Source organism: Jaculus jaculus, chromosome 5 (assembly GCF_020740685.1).
Source record: "Jaculus jaculus isolate mJacJac1 chromosome 5, mJacJac1.mat.Y.cur, whole genome shotgun sequence".
NCBI classification, from domain to species: domain Eukaryota; kingdom Metazoa; phylum Chordata; class Mammalia; order Rodentia; family Dipodidae; genus Jaculus; species Jaculus jaculus.
This window is the reverse complement of record NC_059106.1, coordinates 124,596,977-124,618,523: the sequence shown is the minus strand read 5'-3', so window position 1 is coordinate 124,618,523 and position 21,547 is coordinate 124,596,977. Positions and strand designations below refer to the sequence as shown.

Here is a 21,547-nt window from a genome sequence, read left to right as displayed (position 1 = left end):
TCAGCTCCCCCTCTAGTACAGCAAGACCATGATGCCCGCCAAGGTAGAAGGCTTGCTGAGTCTCACCTCCTAGAAGCCAGCGACCCTCCTTTGAGATCAGCCCACCAGGTCCTGCGCCCTGCTGAGTCTGCAGCTCCAAGTGGGGGAGAAGCTCCAGAGGAAGTTCCAAGGGCCACATAGTAGCTTACTTACAAAAACTCTGTTCTCTCCCACATCCAGGTAGCAGCCGAGTAGACAATGAGGAAGAAGAGGAAGAGGGCGAAGGAGGGTTGGAACCTAGCAGTCCCTCAAATTCCTACCAGCTGCCCCCTCCCCCTGAAGGATGTTGTACCACAGATGGTAAGATGCTGCCAACTCCTACCCAGAAAATGCAGTGGGCTACAGCTAGGTCTGTAGCTGTGCATCTCGAGGGGCTCTCGTTGCTCACCCCATGCCTCTGAGGTATTAACTGGGCTATTGGCCCCACACAGGCTGCAGGATATAGAGTTCAGTCACGGGACCTCAGCCACTATTGATGACTTCAATAGAGAGCATGGCATGGGATTCAAATGCTCATTGTGCTGTGTTGGCTGTTTAGAAGCCAGAATGTATTTTCCCTATTTAGATCTATGGCCCAGCCATTTTGATTTGGAATGAGTTAGTGGGAATGACACTGCACAGCTGTCAGTACTTTGTAGTTGAGCTAGCACTATCTTGGGAGCCTGAGGCTGGGGTACCCTGGGCACAGGGCTTCTGCTCTATACTTGGAAAAGCTTGTAGGTGCAAACTCCGGGTCTGCCACTCACTGGCTTACCAGCCTCTGACTGGTTCTGAGTTCCACTGTCCTGTCACCATGGCAGCCAAAGGCTGTCGGTTATTGGTATATTCACCACTAATTATCGGTTATTGAGCCCTTGCTCTGCAAATCCAGGTCTAGGTAATTCGCTTTCTGGGTTGACTGCAGGGCCATGAGGGCAGCACATGCTTTGTACCTGGTGTGTTATGTGCTGGGGTATAGGGCGAGCAGGGTGCACAGGGAGAGAGATTCAGGGAGGCTTCCTTGAGGGGGCTGTCCTCTGGTTTTGGAGGATTGATGGAGTTAGCTCGGAGACTGCGATGGGGTCAGGAGGCTGGAGAATTGCCATCAGAGGAAAAAGTTGACACAAAAGCTTATAGGAGTGAGAGCTAGCCTGCCTGGGGAAGGCCTGGGGATTGACAGGGCTGGGATTGGGAGTGGTTGGACTGCCTGCAGAGGCCCTGTGCACCCTGAGCCTAAGCACCCGCGGGGGTGGGAGGGCTTGGTCCTGGGTGAGGCTGCTCTTCTGGGCTCAGGGAAGTCACCAACGGTGCCCCGTGAGACAGTGACACACAAGTGGAATTGTACGGGTGACAAGCTGTTCCTGATTAGTCGAGTGGCTTTCACAGGACTCCTGGTCACTGTAGTAGGCCTGTACCTGTCCCAAGCCTGCTATTTCCAGCCCTCACAAAAGCAGGTGGCATGCTGGGCTGAGGGACTTGCTGAACCCCAGTCTGTGAAGGAAGGCACCTGAAGCCCAGGTGTGGCCTGGCTCCCGTTCTGGAGCAATACGACTTAAATGACAGCCTGCAGTAGTAGAAGCGGCAGCTTCCCCAGGGTTGTGAGGTCTCCTGTCACTGGAAGAGGAAAGGGGGGGTCTTGTAAGAGGTCCAGGAGGCTGACTCAATAAGAACCAGAAAAGGGCCAAATAAATCCCAGGTCTTTTCCCCTTCTTCCTCTTTTCCCAGATAATTTGGAAACTCATTTTACTTTTTTTTTTTTGTTGTTGTTGTTTTTGTTTTTTTGAGGTAGGGTCTTACTCTAGCCCAGGCTGACCTGGAATTCACTCTGTAGTCTCAGGGTAGCCTCGAACTCTAGGCAGTCGTCCTACCTCTGCCTCCCAAGTGCTGGGATTAAAGGCATGCGCCACCACGCCTGGCTCATTTTTCTTTTTTTGTTGATAAAAAATATATTTAAAAGCTGGGCATGGTGGCACATGCCTTTAATGCCAGCACTCAGAATGCAGAGGTAGGAGGATCACCATGAGTTTGAGGCCAGCCTGAGACTACAGAGTGAATTTCAGGTTTGCCTCAGATAGACTGAACCCCTACCTCGAAAAACAAAGCAAAAAATCTTTACAGTCCGAAGGTTCAGAAGGGCACGGAGAGAAAGCCTATCCATACTTGTGTCCTGCACCCAAATTCCCTCAGGGATCCAACAAAACCAGGCACTGGCCCTCATGTTGTCTTGAGTGGGTTGTGCATCCCTGTGACATGTGGCACGTGGAAGATGTCAAATGGCTCTCATTTTCTTATGACTTTCTCATCTGTTCTTTAATGTGCCACCAATAGCTTGAAGTAGTTTTTTTTGTTGAGTTTCATTTGCATATTAGTGACACTGTCAGACAGATGTGATTCCTACCAAATTAATAATAACTATCTCTTAGAGGTAATTAATGTCAAGCCCTAATCCTGAGGTAAGGGCTATTCCACACAAGGCCCACAGTGCTCCCCTGTGCACCTGGTTCTGGGGTGGCCTTGGCAATGTGTGAGCCCTGTCCATCCTTCCTAGGCTTCTGCCAGGCTGGAAAGGACCTGCGCCTCGTGTCCATATCCAGTGAGCCCATTGAGGTCCCTGCAGGCTTCCTCCTCGTGGGCGCCAAATCCCCCAGCCTGCCAGACCATCTCCTGGTGTGTGCAGTGGACAAGAGGTTTCTACCCGACGACCATGGCCACAACGCCCTGCTAGGTGAGTTCTTTCTTTGCCCTTCCCTGTGGTTCTGCCCACCCCTGGTAGAGCAGGTGGGGGAGAGGGGACAGGAGGGCTCAGCTGTTGGTGGTGGACATGATAGGACAGGGGCCACTTTTCATGTCATATAGTTGGTTATGGTTTCTGATGGATTTTTGTGGAATGGAAGGAAGTAGATTTACTTTAAAGCATGGCTGACTGCTTCTGTGTAGGACCACTGTTTAGTAATGGGTTTGGTAGGATTTGTTCTTTAAAACTTTCTTCCGAAGTGTCCACCTGGGTTAGGAAGGGGTCACAGACCCTGTCCTAGATACTTTCAGAAGCTCGCTGGTGTCTGCCTCCGGGTGGTCACGTCTTTAGTGACCATCCGTCCATCCTCTGCTTTAGTTTACAGCCGCCCTTATTGAGGTGGTCTCCAGGGTTCTGAGGGTGAGCTTGGACTTGCTCACGAACTTGCCCGAGTACACAAAGTCAGGAGACAGCCAGGGCCTGAGTTCACGTCCCCCAGGCTCCAAGTTCTTTACTCACTGTGGTCGAGGCTGAGGGGGATCTGTGGCTTTCCCTCTTGGCCATGGACACCTGCTGCTGATCCTCCAGTCACTGGCGCACTAAAGTGGACTCAGTGTGGAGTTGAGCCCAGCCTGACCTCTGCTTGTTCAGATGATGCTATATGCACATCCTGTGTCCAGACCCCGATTCCGTATGTTCCCTGGATGTGGGGCAGCATGGGGGGGGCGTGGGGGGGGAATAGGTTGGGACTGAGAACTCAGATGTAGAATCTCATCCTGCATCTGCCCACAGGCCTGCATGTCCTCATCCATGCAGTGAGGAAGAATTTCCACGTGTCCTTCGGAGTTTGTTCTTGTCTGGTGATTTTGGCTTTAGCCCCTCACCTGGCCTGTTGTCTCTTTTAAATATCTTTTATTTAATTTTAATTTTAATTTATTTATTTGAGAGAGAGAAAGAAGCAGATAGCCGTTGCCTCTAGCCATTGCAAATGAACTTCAGACTCATGCGCCACCATGTGCATGTGGCTTATGTGGGTACTGGAGAATCAAACCTGGGTCCTTAGGCTTACCAGAAAAGAGCCTTAACTGCTAAGCCATCTCTCCAGCCCATATATATTTTTTAAACATTTTGTTTGCAAGCAGAGAGCGAGCGAGCAGAAATATGCAGAACGAATGGGCATGCCTGGGTCCCCAGCCAGTGCAAATGGACTCCAGATGCTTGTGCCACTTTGTACCTCTGGCTTCTGTGTAGGTGCTGGGAAATTGAACCCAGGACATTAGGCTTTGCAGTCAAGCACTTTAACTGCTGAGCCATCTCTCCATGCCTCCCCCTCCCGTTGTCTCTTTGAGAGGAGAACTGAAGATTTGCCAATGACCTGTTGTCACATGAAGTTCCAGCATCGTCTTCACTGTTGTAATAATGTGATGGTGAGAACTTATGGGACAAACTTCTGGGTTGAAAATATCTTACAACTTCTTCCTTACTTGATAAGCATTTAAAGTTTTGTGCTTTGGGGCCCAAAACCTGGGTGGAGGTCACTGCAGCGAAAGTTTTGTGAACATATTTTATGCTCCCACCACTGTGCAGAGGAAGGTGTGAGGGATGGGAGAGGAGAGGGTAGGGAAAAAAATGGCCCCTGCTGGGAGACAAACTGTGTGTGTGAACTTCAAAGCAAGGCGGGTAAATACACACCTTTAGTCCCAGCACTCAAGAGGTCGAGGTAGGAGGATTGCTGTGAGTTTGAGTCGAGCCTGGGACAACAGAGTAAGTTCTAGATCAGCCTTGGCTAGAGTGAGACCCTACCTCAAAAAACAAACAAACAAACAAGAATAATCTTGGATAATCGGTCCCTAAGAATCCATTGGGATCACTGTGTAAGACTGAGCTTGCTCACCAGGCACAGGGCCAGGCGCAGGCATGCTGGAAGAAACAGCACCGCACACAGGAGGTGTTTGATCTGGAGGTGGCCGGGCTTGCTCTGAAGAATTCTGCCTCTTTGTGACTGTGAGGGAATTACCAGGGCAGTAAATCAGGCAGGTCCAGCTCCTTCCCTTCCACCCTCTGAGAAGTCTGGCTCCTCCCAAGGTGGCCTGAGAGTGCTCAGGAAGTAGGAGCTTTGTTAATTGCCCGCAAAAAGCTATCCAGAATGGGGAACAAGGGCTGGTCTTAATAGCCGTGCCTTCCCCTTTGAAAGTAACTTTGTGTTCTCAGCTTGCATACTTAACACTGTTTAGGCTTCCTGCCATTAACGGGCTGGCTACCCTGACAAGGTGGCCTGCAAAGCCCCACCATGGATGGGCTCTTTTAGTGACCTATAAAACAGAGGCTCTGAGGGGAAGTAGGAGTATTATTGTTCTAGTGACTTTGAGGCCACTGAAGGATAAAGTTGAAAGGTTAAGAATTTTTTCATATTATTTTTGCTAATAATTTCTCTAAGTTGGTTGGTAACTTAGAAATAAGAGAAGAAAATATATTACTCTAGAATATTTCTCAGGAGAAAATGAGTGCTTTGTTCAGTGATCAGGCAAATCATCCATGTGCTATGTTAGAAGCTCAATCTGAAGGCTGGATGCCCGCGGACACATGCCTTCCATCGGGCGCTCCCGGTCTGCTGGGAAGATTCAGGCAAGCATAATCAGCTCAGAGGTCCACAGCAAAGGACTGTGTCAGTAAATAGTATACCCCGCCTTGTAAGGTGTTTGTTCTCACAATGGGGTTCCCAGAGTGTTGAAGTTCAAATGAATATTGGTGATGGAAAAAGTGTATTACATAGAAGTGGCCAGGTTTGAGGCAGGTCTGGAAAAACGCGTGAAAATGTTTGCAGCTGGGGAATAACTGCAATAGAAGGTAAACACAAATCCCAGCTAGTGTTTACCATGAGCCAGAAACTGCTTGAGTAGTTGAAATAACCAGTAAGGTGAGGACTCTGTAATCTAGTGTTTATATATGAAACAAAGGCACAGAAAGGTCAACTGGCTTGAGTAGGGTCACCCAGGCAGCAACTGCAAGGTCTTGACCTTGATCTGTGATGATACAGTCCTGATTCAAGGATGAAGGGCATCTCTGGCTGGGCAAGCTGTGCTCTGGACACCTGGAGAGGTGGGTGGAGCTCCCAGTGGCTGTGCGGAACTCACAGGCCACAGGCGGAGGCTGGGGCTTCTGTTGGGTCCTGGTGCGCAGACACCCATGGTCACCAGGAAAAGGCCTTCAGCCTTCAGCCCTGGAGAGAAGAGCACAGAGTGCAAAGCTTCCTTTATCTTCACTGGTTCAGAGAGTGCTCTGTGAGCTTCCCTTGGCTCCCTGAGAGATTATCAGGAAGCAAATCCCACAGCCTCTACTGTTTCTTCTGAAACTATTTACAAGTGTATCTAGCTCTAAAAGACATAAAAACTTTTGTTGAAATCCAGTACCATTATCATATCTAAAAACTTTTTACCACAATTAATTAGTAGTATTAAATATTGGATGGGTTAAAATTTTATCATATTCTGTTTAAAATTTGGTTTATTGACATCAAGACCCAATCAAGTTCCTCTTGAAGCATTTGGTTGATTCACCTGTCTCTTTTAAAATATTTTTAAATTTATTTTTTGAGACAGGGTCTCATGTATCCCTGGCTGGCCCTGAACTTGCTATATAGCAGAAGATGACCTGAAGTGTTGATCCTTCCTGCCTCTGCCGCCTGAGCGCTGGGGTTCCGAGCAAGATGTGCCACCATGTTAGGTCCTGTACTGAGGGCTTCGTGCGTGCTAGGCAAGTTCTTTGCCAACTGAGCTACATCTCATCTCCCTCTTGTCTTTTTTTTTGTCTATAGGCGCTTGCCTCTTCACTTTCCATTAGTTTTTCTTTCTTTCCTTTTTCTTTTTTTTTTTTTTTTTTTTTGAGGCAAGGTCTCACTCTAGCCAAGGCTGACCTGGAATTCACTTTGTAGTCTTAGGATGACCTCGAACTCACAGCGGCAACCCACCTACCTCTGCCTCCCAAGTGCTGGGATTAAAGGCGTGAGCCACCACACTCAGTTTATAACAGTTTATATTTCTAAGAAACATTGAAGGTGTTAATCTAAAGCAGTTCTAATGCTTTATGTTTTAGAAAGCTTTCTTGAAGTTTACATTCATAAATGATTTTTTAAAAGTTGTTTATTTTTCACCTGTGTGTGTGTTCATGTATGTGCAACAGGGCCTCCTGCACTATAAACAATTGCTTGTTTGACTTTAAGGGGTTGCTGGGGAGTTGAACCTGGGCAGGCAGTCTTTACAAACAAGCACCTTGAACCACTGAGCCATCTCACAGCCACACAGTTGATTTTTATCGAAAGAGAAGCTGAGACAGGGGAATGAGTTATGGGGCTTAATATAGGATCCAAGATAACCAGTGGGTGACCTGAGAGAAATTTTAGACAATCTAATGTCACTCACATTGATTAGCATCCTGAGTCTGTCCCATGTCACCTGCAGCCCCCTGTCCTGGCTCCTATCTTATCTGAAATCTGACTCTGCTCTGTAAGCTTCGTATAGTGTTTCTTCATAGTGACTGAGACTTGCTGAAACATTAACATGAGATTAGAAACTTTTTCCCTTCACGTATTGTTAGAATACATCTATCTCGAGCCTGGGTGGTTGCGCACACCTTTAATCTCAGCACTCAGGAGGCAGAGGTAGGAGGATCGCAGGGAGTTCGTGGCCACCCTGAGACTAAATAGTGAAATCCAGGTCAGCTTGAGCAAGACTGAGACCCTACCTTGAACACCCCCCCAAAAAAAGAAAAAGAATATATTTATCTCCACAACAGGAAGGTGACAGGAATAACAGAAACCCAAAACAAAGGAAAAGTTGCGAAACCCCACACCTGAAAGTGTACATCCTGTTATATCTTGTCTGTTGTTTTCCTATTGCCCACGCTGGTGCAGCTGCTGGGGTGCTCAGAAGCTGGCAGTCACAGCACAGATAGAGCGCTCACTTCACATCTGCAGTGGGCCGAAGGTGATCTTCACCTTGTCCTGAGTCTCAGTTCATTTGCAGGCACAGGGATGGCTCGTTCCTTGAAAGAAGTAAGAGGCGCTATGAGGTCTCTTGTCTAAATCCCACTTGCCACTTGGAACTGCCTTCTGCAATCATTCCTTCTCCATTTTTCCCACAGTGTGTTGTATAGGAAAAATAGCAGTCCGGGATTCTCCATCTATACAGGAGATGGTGCCATGGGTTCTGCCTGACCACTGTTTAAAGGACAAGCAGCTTATGTATGATGCTCCCCACAAACTCTTAGGTGCTGTCCAGATTTAAGGACTGCTATTGATACTCCTGGCAATACTGAGTAGCTTGTCGCCACCTCAGTGACAGAGCTGTTAAGTTATGTCTGTCCTTCTTCCTAAAGGTCAGGGGCCACAAATGTTTAACTTTTGACTTCTTCAGACCAGTTGGTTTAATTGCTAGCACATGTTTTCTACCTGGACACAAAAACCCAGAAACATTCTCTTTTGTCCCTATGCTATGTCCTCTCCTTCCTGCCCTTCCCACACTTACTGCTCTGTTACGCACCTCATTCAGCACACACATGCCTCCGCACATAGACAGCCCTACACGTGTGTTCACACCCAAGCCCAGTCCTTTGGGAGGATAGGGAGAGTTAAGGGGACACGACTAACACTAAGGAGATGCCAGGGCACTCTGAGCAAGGTGAAGAGTGTAGGAACTTGGCTGGCAAGGTGGCTCAGGGGGTAAAAGCCCTTGCCGTAAGTGTGAGGACCCGAGTTTGAACTCTAGTTCTCCCATAAAAAGCTGGCATGACTCAAATGCCTGTAACCCCAGGGCTGGGTGGGGGCGGGGTGGAGACAGAATTACTCGGGCTCCCTGGCCAGCCAGTTGGACTGAAAAACCATGAGCCTCAGCCTCGGGTTCAGTGAGAGAATCTGTCTCAGGGAAACAAGGTGGAAGAACTGTAGAGGACACCTGATGTTTTCCTCTGGCCTCTGAACGTGTGCACATGGAGCGTGCAACACCATTGCACACACAACATGCACACATGCTGTAACATACTCCAAAAAAGTGTGGGAGCCTGGGGAAGCACAGGTCCATTCTCTGGGTCAAGGAGCCGGGCACCTAGGAACGGCTGTTCAAACAGGGGCTCATGGAAGAAGCAGCCGAGGCAGGGGCAGAGGTGGAGGGAGCAGGCTGGGTTCCGAGGCAGGGGTCTCCCATGAGAGACAGTGAGTGAGGAGGAGGGAAGGTCGTGTCACAAAGATCAGGGCTGAGGATTCGGCAGTCTTGGATGCAGTACCTGTGGGTCTGGATTTCATCCTCAGGCTAAGGTCACATCCCACTCTGTGTCACTGTGACTTGGGACAATTACTCAGCATTCTGGTTCTTCAAAAGGTTTTGCTTTCCACACTGGCTGGCTGTGAGACTATTAGCTGAGTGCCCCGTGTGCTAGGTGATGAATGGAACGTCCCTGGCTGTGTGTGTTCATTCCCTCTGTGTCCCATGCAAAACAACCAGCTATAGAGCACGGAGCTTCCTGTCTCTGGTGGTTTCTCTGTTCAAGGAGAGAAGCACTTGGACAGCCGATTCATCCTGTGCCTGTCCTGGCTAGGCTGTCATTGATCCTCATTCCTAAGGCCTTTTGAACAGTGTGACATTTCTTAAGAGCGAAAATGCAGATCACAGGCTGAGAACAGATGTCTCACTGTCCCCCCCTCCCCCGAGGTTGGGTCTCTCTCTACCTCAGGCTGACCTGGAATTCACTATGTAATCTCAGGGTGGCCTTGGACTCATGGTGATCCTACCTCTACCTCCCAAGTGCTGGGATTAAAGGCTTGTGCCACCATGCTGAGCCTGTCTTACTTTTTAATTTTTTTTGTGTGCCTGTGAGAGTGGCCCATGGGTGGAGGCCTTTGCCTTTCTACCTTCTTTGAGGTTCGCAACTACTGTGACTTCACTCTGCTGTTCTTTGCTGTGCTTCCTGCAAGCTTCTGGAAAATTGTGCTTCTGATTCCCACCTCATAGTCATAGTCAGTGTGCTGGGATTACAGAAGCCAGCCATGGCTTCTAGCCCCTTACGTGAGGCCTGGGGAGGATTGAGCTAGGCTCTTCAAGCTTGAGTGGCAAGGGCCTTATCCACTGAGCCATCTCCCTAGTCCCCTTCTTTGTGTCTTTCTTTTTGGTGGAGGTGTTTTTAACCTTTACTAACTAGACTTCTTTTGGAACTAGTCAGAGGTCACAGGGCTGCTGTGTGTGTGATCAGAGCTCACCTAGAGGCATGTGACTTTCATGGCCTAATATAAGTGACCTCCACAGAAGTATGGGGCAGAGAATGTGATAACATCAATCTGTGTCAGTTTCAGGGTCTCCCCTGGCCTAGGACCTTGGGCCCACAAAAAAACAAAACCTGTCATGGACAGGATCAAGGTTATCATGGGATAGGAGCAGTAGTCAGATGGAGAAGCCAAAATCATGTGCCTCTTGTATTTACCATGCTTGTAAGTGAGTCCATTTCAAACCGCGGTGCGGCGTGTAGCAGTCCTTTCAAGTATATTCTCTTCATGTTTGTTCATAGCTCACAGGGGGATGTTTCTGTTGTCATCACTGCTCAGGTGGCCTGTTCACAGCTGGTGGAAGCCTGGGCTAAGAGTCTCATCCCGGCAAGAGGATGCTGACCTTTTGAGCCATGTGCTAACAAAGAGCCTCCACTCTTCTGGCCACTTAGCCTCAAAATTTACTTCTGAGGTTCCCTGCATGCATCATGCAGCCCTTGATTCTTTCTGCCTTACTTATTTATTTATTTTGTGTGGTGCGTGTGTTTTGCCCCATATACCCTCCTCCTGCAGCGGGAGGTGCTTACTTACAGTGGGTGGGTGGGAACCCTGGGTGTCTGCTCGCCCTGCCCCTTGTTGTTTTGAGCTGGACTGTGTTTACTGATTCTGGAGCTTGCGGAGCTCCAACAGTTCTGGGATCTCTGCTGGACTGAACTGGCATGGCCTTAGCCAGCTGTTGTCACGAGATTGGGAGGTTCTGGCTCTCATGCTTGTGCAGGAGGCACGCTTAACTGCTGCGGAATCTCTCCAGGCCCCTTGATTCCCTTCAGAGCCTTATAGCATCAACTTAACTTGAGAACGGGCTTCTCCCATGTGTCCATCTCTCTGGCCTGTTGCTTTAAGATTCTGTCGTCGTCGTCTAGTGCTGAGAAAGTGGGGGTGTGTACCATCTTGTGCTTGATCAATGTGGCCAGAAGAGTGGGCTACTTCTGGCTCTTCAAGTAGCTGTTCTTTATTATTTTTAAATATTTTTATTTGTAAGGAGAGAGAGACAGACAGAGACAGACAGATAGAGACAGAGACAGAGAGAATAACCATGTCAGGGCCTCCAGCTACTTCGAATGAACTCCATATGTATGTGTCACTTTGTACATCTGGTTTTATGTGGGTAGTGGGGCATTGAACTGGGGTCCTTAGGTTTTGCAGGCAAATACCTTAACCACTGAGCAATATTTCCAGCCTTTATTATTCTTAAACATGTAAAAGATGGATTTTATTATGACATTTTCATGCATATATCATTGTATTTTGCTCTAAGTTACATTTTTATATTTTATTATTTTTTAATTTTTATTAACATTTTCCATGATTATAAAATATATCCCATGGTAATTCCCTCCCTCCCCAACCCCACACTTTCCCATTTGAAATTCCATTATTTTTATAAATTTTTTAATATTTATTCTAAATTATTCTTCCTGGTCTCCCACTTTTAAGCTTCTTTCTCCCCTCATTGTTCCCATCCTACTTTCACATCATTCATACATGCATATCTATATGAAATCTAGATTCTGTACATGAGAGAAAACATGCACCATTTCTTTTTCTGAGTCTTCTTTATATCACTTAACCTGATGACTTCTCTTCTATCCATTTTCCTTTAAATAACATGATTTCATTTTTCATTATGACTGAGTGAAATTCCATTGTGTGCATTCTCTATCCATGTATATAGATGAATTTTAGATCTACCCCTAAGCAAGGGTCTACTTCTGTGCCTGGTACTTCTTGGTCTTTCTTTTTGAGTCAGGCAGTCTTGGCTCCTGAGCCCTTCGGTTATGCTTCCTCTGGGCGGCAGGACAGGATGTGAACGCTCAAGAGTTATGATGAGCTTTGACAATTTGAAGTGGAGGCTGGAAAGGAGTTGGCGGGGCTCACCGCGTGCTCCCCCTGTGGAGGGGGCGGCAGGGCTCACCGCGTAGAGGGGGCGGCGGGGCCCGCGTGCTCCCCCTGTAGAGGGGGCGGCGGGGCTCACTGCGTGCTCCCCCTGTAGATGGGGCGGCGGGGCTCACTGTGTGCTCCCCCTGTAGGGTTCTCGGGGAGCTGTGTTGGCTGTGGAAAGAAAGGCTTCTGCTACTTCACCGAGTTCTCCAGCCACATCAACCTGAAGCTGAGCACTCAGCCCAAGAAGCAGAAGCACCTCAAGTACCACCTGATCCGTGATGCGCAGGGGGCTCTGGTCAAAGGGCCTCTGATATGCTGGAAGGGGTCTGGTGAGGAGCTGGGTTCGGGAGGGCTGGAAATCACTGTGCCCAGTACTTTTTTGTTTTGTTTTGTTTTTCGAGGTAGGGTTTCACTCTAGCCCAGGCTGACCTGGAATTCACTATGTAATCTCAGGGTGGCCTCGAACTCACAGCGATCCTCCTATCTCTGCCTCCCAGTGCTGGTATTAAAGCGTGCGCCACCACGCCAGGCATATGTGCCCAGTACTTTTGAGGTGGGGGATGGACTGTGCTCATGATGCTGAAAATGCTCCTTGGCATCAAAGGTGCCCAGCCAGCTTATTAAGGGCCAGACTAATTTGATGGGATATTTAAAAGTTGGCAGAAGGCCATCTGTGTTGTGCCATTGTGGCAAATATTTGAGACAGTGGTTCTCAACTGGGAGTGATTCTTTGACCCCAGGGAACATTTGGCAGTGTCTGAAGACATTTTTGATCATGGCTAGAAGGTGCTCTTGGTATCTAGGGACTGGGGTGAGAGATATTACTGCAACATTTTATAGGGTCTAGGACAACTCCAAGCATATAGGATGTGGCACAAAGGTCCTGGTGTTGAGGCTGTGAAACTCCAATTAGAGAACACTTGGCTGGAAGGATGTATGGCCACCCTCCATAGCCTCAGCCCTGTGAACGATGACCAGAGACCTGCTGTGGCTACTGGTTCCTGAGGAGGGGCCCAGCTCCAGCTTCATGAGGTTTTAGGAAGAGGCTCCACTGTGGCCCTCCTTGATCTTCCCTCATCTTTCCTGTCCATAATCAGTTGAGAGGAGAGGGAAGGGGCCAGGGGGCAGGTTTTCTGAGGCCTGTCTTGGGTGGTAGAGGATCATGACCAGAAGATAACTTCCAGAGTGAGCTGTCATTTTGCTTCACACCGTTTTACATCATTTGGAATCTCCCAGACAGAACTGAAAGTGGAAAGAAGAGGCCTCGGGTGTGGGTAGCTCTGGGCATGTGTCCCTTCTCCCCTCTGCTCTTCTTCAGTTTTCTTGTTTCCTTCCTATCTTCTATGACTATTTCTGGAGCTCCTGCCACCGGCCAGCCATTTCTGTCCTCTGTGCATGAAGCTGGTCTTCCCTGTGGGTCCAGTTCACTGCTCACTGACTCTGAGGAGCAGCTCTGCTGGGAGTCAGTCTCCATAACAGAGGAAGGCTTAGGGTGGAGGGCAGTGCTGGCTGGCTCCATGTCTTTGTGCATTCATTGTTCTGTCTCCTTGGACCTTAAGTGCAGTGATGACATGGCTCATTTGCATAATTTCCTCTGGCACTCTTGCTCCCTCTGTTGATAGGCAGAAGTACCCTTTGGCAGGGAGCCACGATGGAGTGTTGTACTCCTGCCCTGGTGACACACTGAAGGCGAGACCAGCCCAGTGCTGGTGTCTTTCATGGATCTCTGCACAACCCGTTCTCCTGAAAATCGGAAGTTATTCCTTTGGTGGCAGCTGGAGAAGAGCAAAGATTTCACTTGTGGTTCTTGCCCCTTTCAGAGTTTAGAAGCCGTCAGAACTCCATCAACCCCTGCTCCGGGTCTCTCTTCCCACCACTGGAGAGTTCAGGGTCTCTGGCTACCTTCCCCAGCGAGCCTGTTTCTGGGGCCAACTCGAATGCCCCAGTGGGAGCTCAGCCGGCAGGTGAGGCCACAGAGAGATGCTCCAGGTGCTATCGGCCACAGACCTGGCGTGACTCCCGTGTTTGATTGACTGTGGAATCAGAAATCTTCAAAATAAATAAATGGCGTGCTTTGCATGTTGTCTTTATATGGTCATTTTGAAGTTGCAGTTTGTAAGTTGCAGCAAAGCATGCTATGGTTTTCATTTGGGAGCTTTCTTGCCCTCTGGCAGATGAGGAATGTGGTCCCTCGCTGGTGGGATCCCGTGTTAGCATTCCTGTGTTCCCCAGTTCACAGCACAGACCTCAGCGGATGACAGAATTTGAAGCCAGTTTTAGAAGGGAAGAGAAAGGAAGGCTACTGCCATTCCCCCAGTGCTGGGTGTGCCTGGTGCAAGCAGGTACCTTGTGGAATCTCAGCGGGCCCAGAGCAGTAGAGTGATGGGGAAACTGAGGCTCACTGAGGCTAATGCTTGCCCAGGACCTCATGGGCAGGAGGAAGGGAGGCAAGTTTCTACCCCAGGGCCTCCTGGTTCACATGCTTGGCTTTTCCATACTGGGCACACCTACAAAGCACCCACACTGTTGTCCAGGTGCACTCGCCTTCCTGCCCTGGAGCTCTGTGTGGTACATTGCCCTGAGAGTGGAGCCGGTGTCCTGGGCCCAACGGGCCCTTTCTTCACATGGGAAGGGGTGTACTCCCCTGCAGAGGCTCCAGGCCCCTTTCCGCAAGTAGCTTCGTGGGTGGCTCTGCTTGCTCCCTGCTGCCTAGGCCCTCTAGTCTCTTTGCCACCCTGGACTGGGGAGCCTGCTATTTCTGCCACCCGAGTGCCTGGATGTAGATTCTAAGGCTGCCCCCCACCTCGCTGAGTGATTTGCCACAAAAGACTTGGAGCATGAAGTCTTTGAACCTCTGTAACATTGGGTGAAATCTCTTCCATCGAGCTTGCAGGACGCTGTGACGACTAAATCAATGATATTCCAGCAGACATAGGGCTTGCTCTGTGCCAAGTACTGGGCCTCTGCCCAGTCAGGTCCTTTTCTCAGTGGCTGAGGGGTGCTGCTATTGTGACCCCATTTTTTCTTGTATGTGTAATGGGTGCACTTGTTTGTGCCCATGCAGCACCCCATGCTTGCCTCTCTGGTGGCCAGAGTGGAATGTTAGGTGTCCTACTCCATTGATCTACTGCTCTGCCAATTCTCACTTGAGCCAAAGTCTCTTACTGATCTCAGAGCTTGCTGGCGGTTTTTTATTTTTTATTTTTTAATTTTTATTTTTTGCAAGCTTGTGACTTTCAATGACCTCCCACTTTGGAGAGGGACACTGGAGCTTGGAGAAATTCAGTAAGTGCGCCAGGTCACACAGCTCATAAGTAGTGGGACTAGGGTGCAGATGTGGGCTGATAGGCTTCAAAGCAAACTCTTACCCCTTACAGGCTACTGCATCTACCGCAAAGTTCTGTGTTACACCCAACTCAGAAACCTTCCAAGCCGTGCTGGCTGACTTGAACAACTTAAACTGTGCAGTCAGGCAGCTTTGGGGGGGGGGGGTTGGAGTCCATGTTTTCCCCTAGAATCATCCTCAGACTTGGGGATCCCAGACTATAAGCAGCCTAGCACCCAGAAGCTGCCAACCTGATTGGCTGCCTGGCTGTATCTTCCCAGCAACCAGAACCCCAGAGGATGGAAGGGAAGGTAGAAGGGAGCAGAAGTGCTCGGGCACAGCCCTGGACCCCAGGGAGTCCTCCGTCACTTATGGGCCCCAGTCCTTCTCTCACCCAGGCTGGACCCATTTGGGTGCAAGCAGGAGTATGCATGGGCCCCTGAATGTTCATACATGTTCATGCATATTCATATGTGAACAGGAACATGCATGTTTCCCATCTGCCCATATATGATTGCATGTGCACAATGTATATGTGGGTACAAGCAAGAATGTGCATGCATGCACATATGTATGGTTATGTGAGAGCAGTATATTTATATGTGTGTTCACATGAGGAGTATTCATGGCTTCCTTGAATGCACATATATGCACATGTGTGCACCTGTTTCTGTATGTGTACACACATGCATGAATGTGTTTGCATGTGTATATGTGAGCAAGAGTGTGTACATGTACATGCATGTGTGTGTGTGTCCCCTCCGTGGGGCATAGGCACCACCACAAAGGTAGTTTGTAACAGTGGAGGAAAACCATTTGCTTGCCTGGCTCACTGAGCAACCTCTGGACTGACCCTACCCCTGTCTTTTTTTATTTTCTGCGCTCAGGACCAGCCTCTGATCACCCCTCACTAACCACAGCAACAGGTCCAGCTGTCTTCAACGGCAAGGATTCCCCCAAGTGCCAACAGCTGGTGAAGAATAACTTGTCTGCCATGCCACGGCCCTCAGCCTTAGGTAATGCTGCCAACCCTGGGGATGCTAGGTCCTCGTCTTCTGTGGGCCAGGACAAAGGAGGTATGGGAGCAGCTCATGGGTACTGACTGGTCATTGGCATTGTCCCCTGGGGTGGTCTGTTCATTTACCACCTGGAAGAGGGAAGGTGAAGCACCTGGACAAACCATCCATGAGCTCTACCTCAGAGATGGTATGGGAGGAAGGGAGCAAGGAGACCTGGGTCTGCCTGTGGATGCCCACCCCGCGTGCTCCCCACTGTGCTCTTGCTGAGCATTCACAGCCACTCTTCTCTGCCTTCCTGGGGTCCTTATGATCACAGCTGAGCTGGCACTCAGAATCCACGTCACAGACAAGGAAGAGACTTTAGAAATCACCGTCCTGGGGCTGGAGGTGCAGCGTAGCAGTAGTGTGGAGCCCTGAGTTTGGTTATCAGCTCGTGGAAGACACTGAGGCCTAGAGAGACAAGCTAGGCTGGACTCCATCTCCGCTGTCCCATTGAGGGAGCTCCTCGTCAAAACTTGTGAATTGCATAATCTTGTATAAAGCAGCAAAGTTTTATTTATTTATTTATTTTTAAGGCAAGCCCAATAGACTGCCTTTTTTTTTTTTAAAAAAAAATGTGGGAGTGAATGAGAGAGTGAGAGAAAAAGAGAGTGTGAGAATTGGTGTGTCAGGGTCACCAGCTCCTGCAATCACATTTGACATGTGTGCCCCCTTATGCGTGCGTTTGACCTTGTGTGCTTGTGTCGCTGTGCGTCTGGCTTCCGTGGGACCTGGAGAGTCGAATGTGAGTCCTTAGGCTTCACAGTCATCTCTCCAGCTCAAGGAGCTAATATATTTTTTAACTGAATTCAAGGCTCCCCCTTCCTGACCAGGTGTCCCACTACCAGTACATCAGTGTCCATTATAGGTAACTGGGGCCACCCCCTGCACACAAGGCAGCAGTGGAGCCCGCCAGAGAGACTCAGTGACATCAGCTGATCTAGGTCAAACAGGTGACAAGCACAGCCACGTGCAGGAGGTAGCTTCTGCGTCTTCTGCTTATCCTGCTGGCCCTGGGGAACACTCTGAACCAGTTTGTAACAAACCGCTTCTAAGTGGACAAGGAATTTCTTGGGGGCCTGCCACTTGCTGGTTCTCAGTGACCTGCTACCCTCTGGTGGAGAGTTGGGAATGTGTAGGAGAAAGCTTGCTGTGGAATTATCCCTGACAAGGTAGGGTTCCTACAGCTAGTTCTAGGGAAGGAGTGGGCAGGAAACTAAAAATCCTACAATTAGTTGGCTGCATAATAAACCACTTTTCCAAAATGCCCAGTAATGTCAACCCCAAGAGAAATCTAAGAAACAGTCCATACTATCGTCAGTAGTTCCTGGTGCTGTTCGAGCGTGCCTCGGGTTTCCGACCTATTGGCTCAGAGTCCACGCAGACACATTTCAGCTCAACTTCTCAGAGGGAAGGAGAGAGAGAGTGTTTATATCTCCCATCTGGGACTCCCAGATGTGGCCCCACACACTTTTTGGAGTTTGAGTAGCATCTCCTAGAGGAGCTGGCTCTTCCCCCCTGGTGGGAGGTCTTCCTGTGTACCTGGGGACCCGTTTTTGGAGGGCTGGACAACTGGTGCTGAGGGACAGTCCGGTGGAGTGGAGGAACAGGAGCCTCCTGGTTTGAAAGCTCTGTGTAAACAAAGTTCTTCCTATAATTTTAACTTACATCCAATTTGAGTCCATCTAAAGACCAAGTTGAAGTATCTGGGGATTACTTTCAAGGGACTCAAAAGTAATCATTCTTAAAGAGCAATGTGCTTCAAAAGAAAGGGGATGCTCATTTTGTCATTTCCAGAGACCTTATGCTATAGTTTTAGACTGGGACTGGGAAAGGACAGCTTGGATCCTTTCTCAGTCCATGCATTGCCTTATCTGGTCTGAGGAATGCATTGCTGTCAGTCTTAGGTCTCCACCCTGCCTATGGGCTCCCCTCACTGTGGAGCCTCTAGTGTCATGACTTCTGGCTTGCCACATGCTGATCTTCTACATTACCTGGGATGAGTTAGGCTGTAGACACCATTTTTTCAAGTTTCCAGATGAATTTAAAGTACATTAGAATTGAGCTAGAGCTCTTAGAGATGGGGAACTTTTTGTGTCAGAAGTTTTGAGAAACCATGGTAACCAATTGTTGGTATTTTGTATCATTGACAAATATAGCTTGAGTCATGAGCATGCTGATACTTAGAGTGGGCAGAGATGACTCACTAGCAGCAGTGGGTCCAGCTTCTGTTCTTGCTTTTTGCTGAAATTAGCTTTTCAAGCTGGGTTGGAGAGGGGAGCACACGTGGATTGGCACTGCCCTCAAGTGGCAGAACTCCTGTGGTACTTTTAATGCTGGCTACATGGCTACAGAACTGTTTCTCCCTTCCAGCTCTTTCAAAGAACATTATAATGTCTCGATAACGAGGGTGATGGCTTGACATGTATTAAGCCCAATCTCCTTCTAGTGTTTCATGGCATGTTTTACCTATGTTCTGTTCAGCCCTGGAACTACTTTCCAAATAGTTTTTTTTTTTCTTTTTTTTTTCGAGGTAGGGTCCTGCTGTAGCTCAGGCTGACCTGGAATTCACTATGCAATCTCAGGCTTGCCTTCGACTCACAGTGATCCTACTACCTTTGCCCCGTGAGTGCTGGGATTAAAGGTGTGCACCACCATGCCTGGCGTTTTTGTTTATTTTAAAGCCTGGAGAGATGCACTTTCAACACATGCACAATCTTGATGTGAAACATTTACAAAACTTGATAGGATGTTTCCTTTTGACTAAATACTGAAAATCCATTTTAAAGCTGTGATTAAACAATTAAATACCAAGGCTGGGGATACGGCTAAGTGGTCAAGCATCTACCTAGCACATTTGATCCCTAGCATTGCAAGCAAAACAAAAAGTGTTCTCCAAACCAACGGGAAGTTTTGTTGATGCTACTTTCTAGTGGCAGCCTTACCCATGTTCTGAATGTTGTCCAGGTATCTTGTCAAACTCTGGGCCTCCAAAGAAACGTCACAAAGGGTGGTCTCCAGACTCTCCGTCAGCCATAGATGGTGGCTTTCCTCAGGCTGCTGGGAACAGAGCCAAGAATGGTGAGTGACTAGAATCTTGCCAAAAATCCCAAATTTTGGTGGGAGAGGTACTGCTGCTTGTGGTGAGTGTGTGAGTGTTTGTGTGTGTGTGTGTGTGTGTGTGTGTGTGTGTGTATGCATATTTATGCACACACATAGACACATGTGGGTAGGTGAATCAGTAAGGAGGCAGACCTTACTGTAGCAGTAGGACCTCTTTCTTATATGCCAGCTGCTTTAAGGAGGCCTGGGATCCTGCACGGTAGGAGCTCCCTGATCCTAGTGAAATCTAAAGACAGCTTCTTTGTCACTCTCTGACCTGGGTACTGAAGGGGATATGGAGTCCGGTGGTAGGGAAGGCTGGATAAATGAGTCCATAGGCTTTGATAGCAGGACACTGGCTCAATCAGTATCAATTTGTAGGTGGTTGGGTGGACTGGGGACTGATGACAGTCTGATATTTTTTACTAACACCTTTGGCATGCTTTTAGAAGGTGCAGGTGTGTCCTGCATGCCACAGGCTGGTGTGGCGGGACCAGCTTCAGTCACCTTCCCAGTGGTGGCTTCTGGTGAACCAGTGTCTGTTCCGGAAAACTTGCTGAAAATTTGCAAGGCCAAGCCTGTGATATTTAAAGGCAAGTATAGCAACACACCCCCAGGAAGTCGCAGGCAAACTGTGACCTCATCTCATCTCTGCCTGATTCCAAGGGCATCTTCCAGACCGAAAGGTGTCCGGGGCAGTGAAAGAATGAGGCAGGTCCAGCCACTGGGCCGGACCGTGGTAGGGTGCTGAGAACCGCAGGGGGTGGTGCACCTCCACCAGCTCGTGTGCAGCGACTCTGCTCAGTGATGATTCTTATTTGCCTGTTCACTGCCCTTTCTTTCAATCTGTTTCACAGTTGCCATAGCAACTGATCCAGTGCAGAGTACCAAAGATTTGGAGATGAACAAAGCAGCAATTCTACTCTTTAGGGATCCTTGGTGTGATTTGCCCTGCTGTTACCCAAAGCTGCCAGTCATTTTTGACCCTTCACTCTGACTGTGATTGGGCAAAGAGAGCCACGGTCACTGCCATAGAGCTTCAGAGCTGATGTGCAGTGGCTAATGTGTGCTACACAGAGGTAGATTTTTGGCGTAACTAGGGAAATTATTTTCCAGAAATCTCAAAATCGGATTCAGCTAAACATGCTTGATGAAAGTTCTTGCCATGAAGCAGCCAAGGGGTGACCCATACAGGTCCACATACATACATCCAGGTTCCTGATCGTGCATTTGACGCTCTGATTGTGGGAAGAGAGGAGGGAACATGGCAGGAAAGTGGGAGAGGCCGTGATTATGTTTTCATAATGCACTTCTTTCGTTTCTTAAAAAAGCCACCCTCCACCCGCTTCCAAATCCAGGAACAGAAATGGACAAGAAATTCAGAGAATAGGATACAAATCAGGCCTTGAACTGGGTATGAGGTGGGGCTGTTGACCACTGGCTGTACTCCTTTGGTCCCTGATGGCTACCTGAAATGAAGGCCCACATTCCATCATACTATGTATGCTTTCGAGCCATCTGTGAGAGGCTGAGCAGAGCTGGGACAGAGCTCAGAGGCCTCACCTATGGCCATGCTGAGTCAGGAGCCCTACAGACTTGGCTATACACCGAGTGCTGTCAGAGCAAAGACCTTTTCCTTGCTCAAGTACACTGGATTCCTTAATCACATCTCACGCTTCCTTGACCTGACACCCACTGCCGTGTGTCTCAAACTCCTCTGCAGCTTGCAGGTCACCAGTGTCTCCCTAGCCTCCCTTTCATCTGGCTCCCAGGAGTCCCTACTGTGATAATATGGTTTCTTTTCTTTTCCAGTGCCTTTCCCCTTGTAAGCCAGCATGTACCTGTGAAGTACTGCCTAATTGTGAGGTCCCTGGTCCTGAAATCCACTAGCCCTGGGAACCAGCAGAGCTGTGAATTCCCACAACTTCCTCAGAGTCAGAACAGACCCCAAATTCTGAACCCAAAGCTTTGTATGGGATGGTACAGTTTTAGCAAGTCTGTCTCATTGCAGTGTGAGAAACAGTTTTTTCAAGGACATGACCGTTTCTCAGATACCCAGTTTACCCCAGAGCTTTACGTGATGCCTGCACATAACACATGATGAGATCCAGAGGCAT

The 21,547-nt window shown here is 48.8% G+C and overlaps 1 protein-coding gene across 1 annotated transcript in view; it reads left to right on the top strand.

The window, feature by feature from the left end:
- Greb1 (growth regulating estrogen receptor binding 1) overlaps positions 1-21,547 on the top strand; it is a 164,525-nt gene that overhangs the window by 89,665 nt on the left and 53,313 nt on the right. The window contains exons 3-9 of the mRNA XM_004665684.2: positions 220-339; positions 2,567-2,743; positions 12,092-12,274; positions 13,766-13,909; positions 16,158-16,286; positions 19,296-19,409; positions 19,880-20,023. Of these exons, the coding sequence (XP_004665741.2) occupies positions 220-339; positions 2,567-2,743; positions 12,092-12,274; positions 13,766-13,909; positions 16,158-16,286; positions 19,296-19,409; positions 19,880-20,023 (1,011 nt within the window). The remainder of the gene's footprint in view (positions 1-219; positions 340-2,566; positions 2,744-12,091; positions 12,275-13,765; positions 13,910-16,157; positions 16,287-19,295; positions 19,410-19,879; positions 20,024-21,547) is intronic.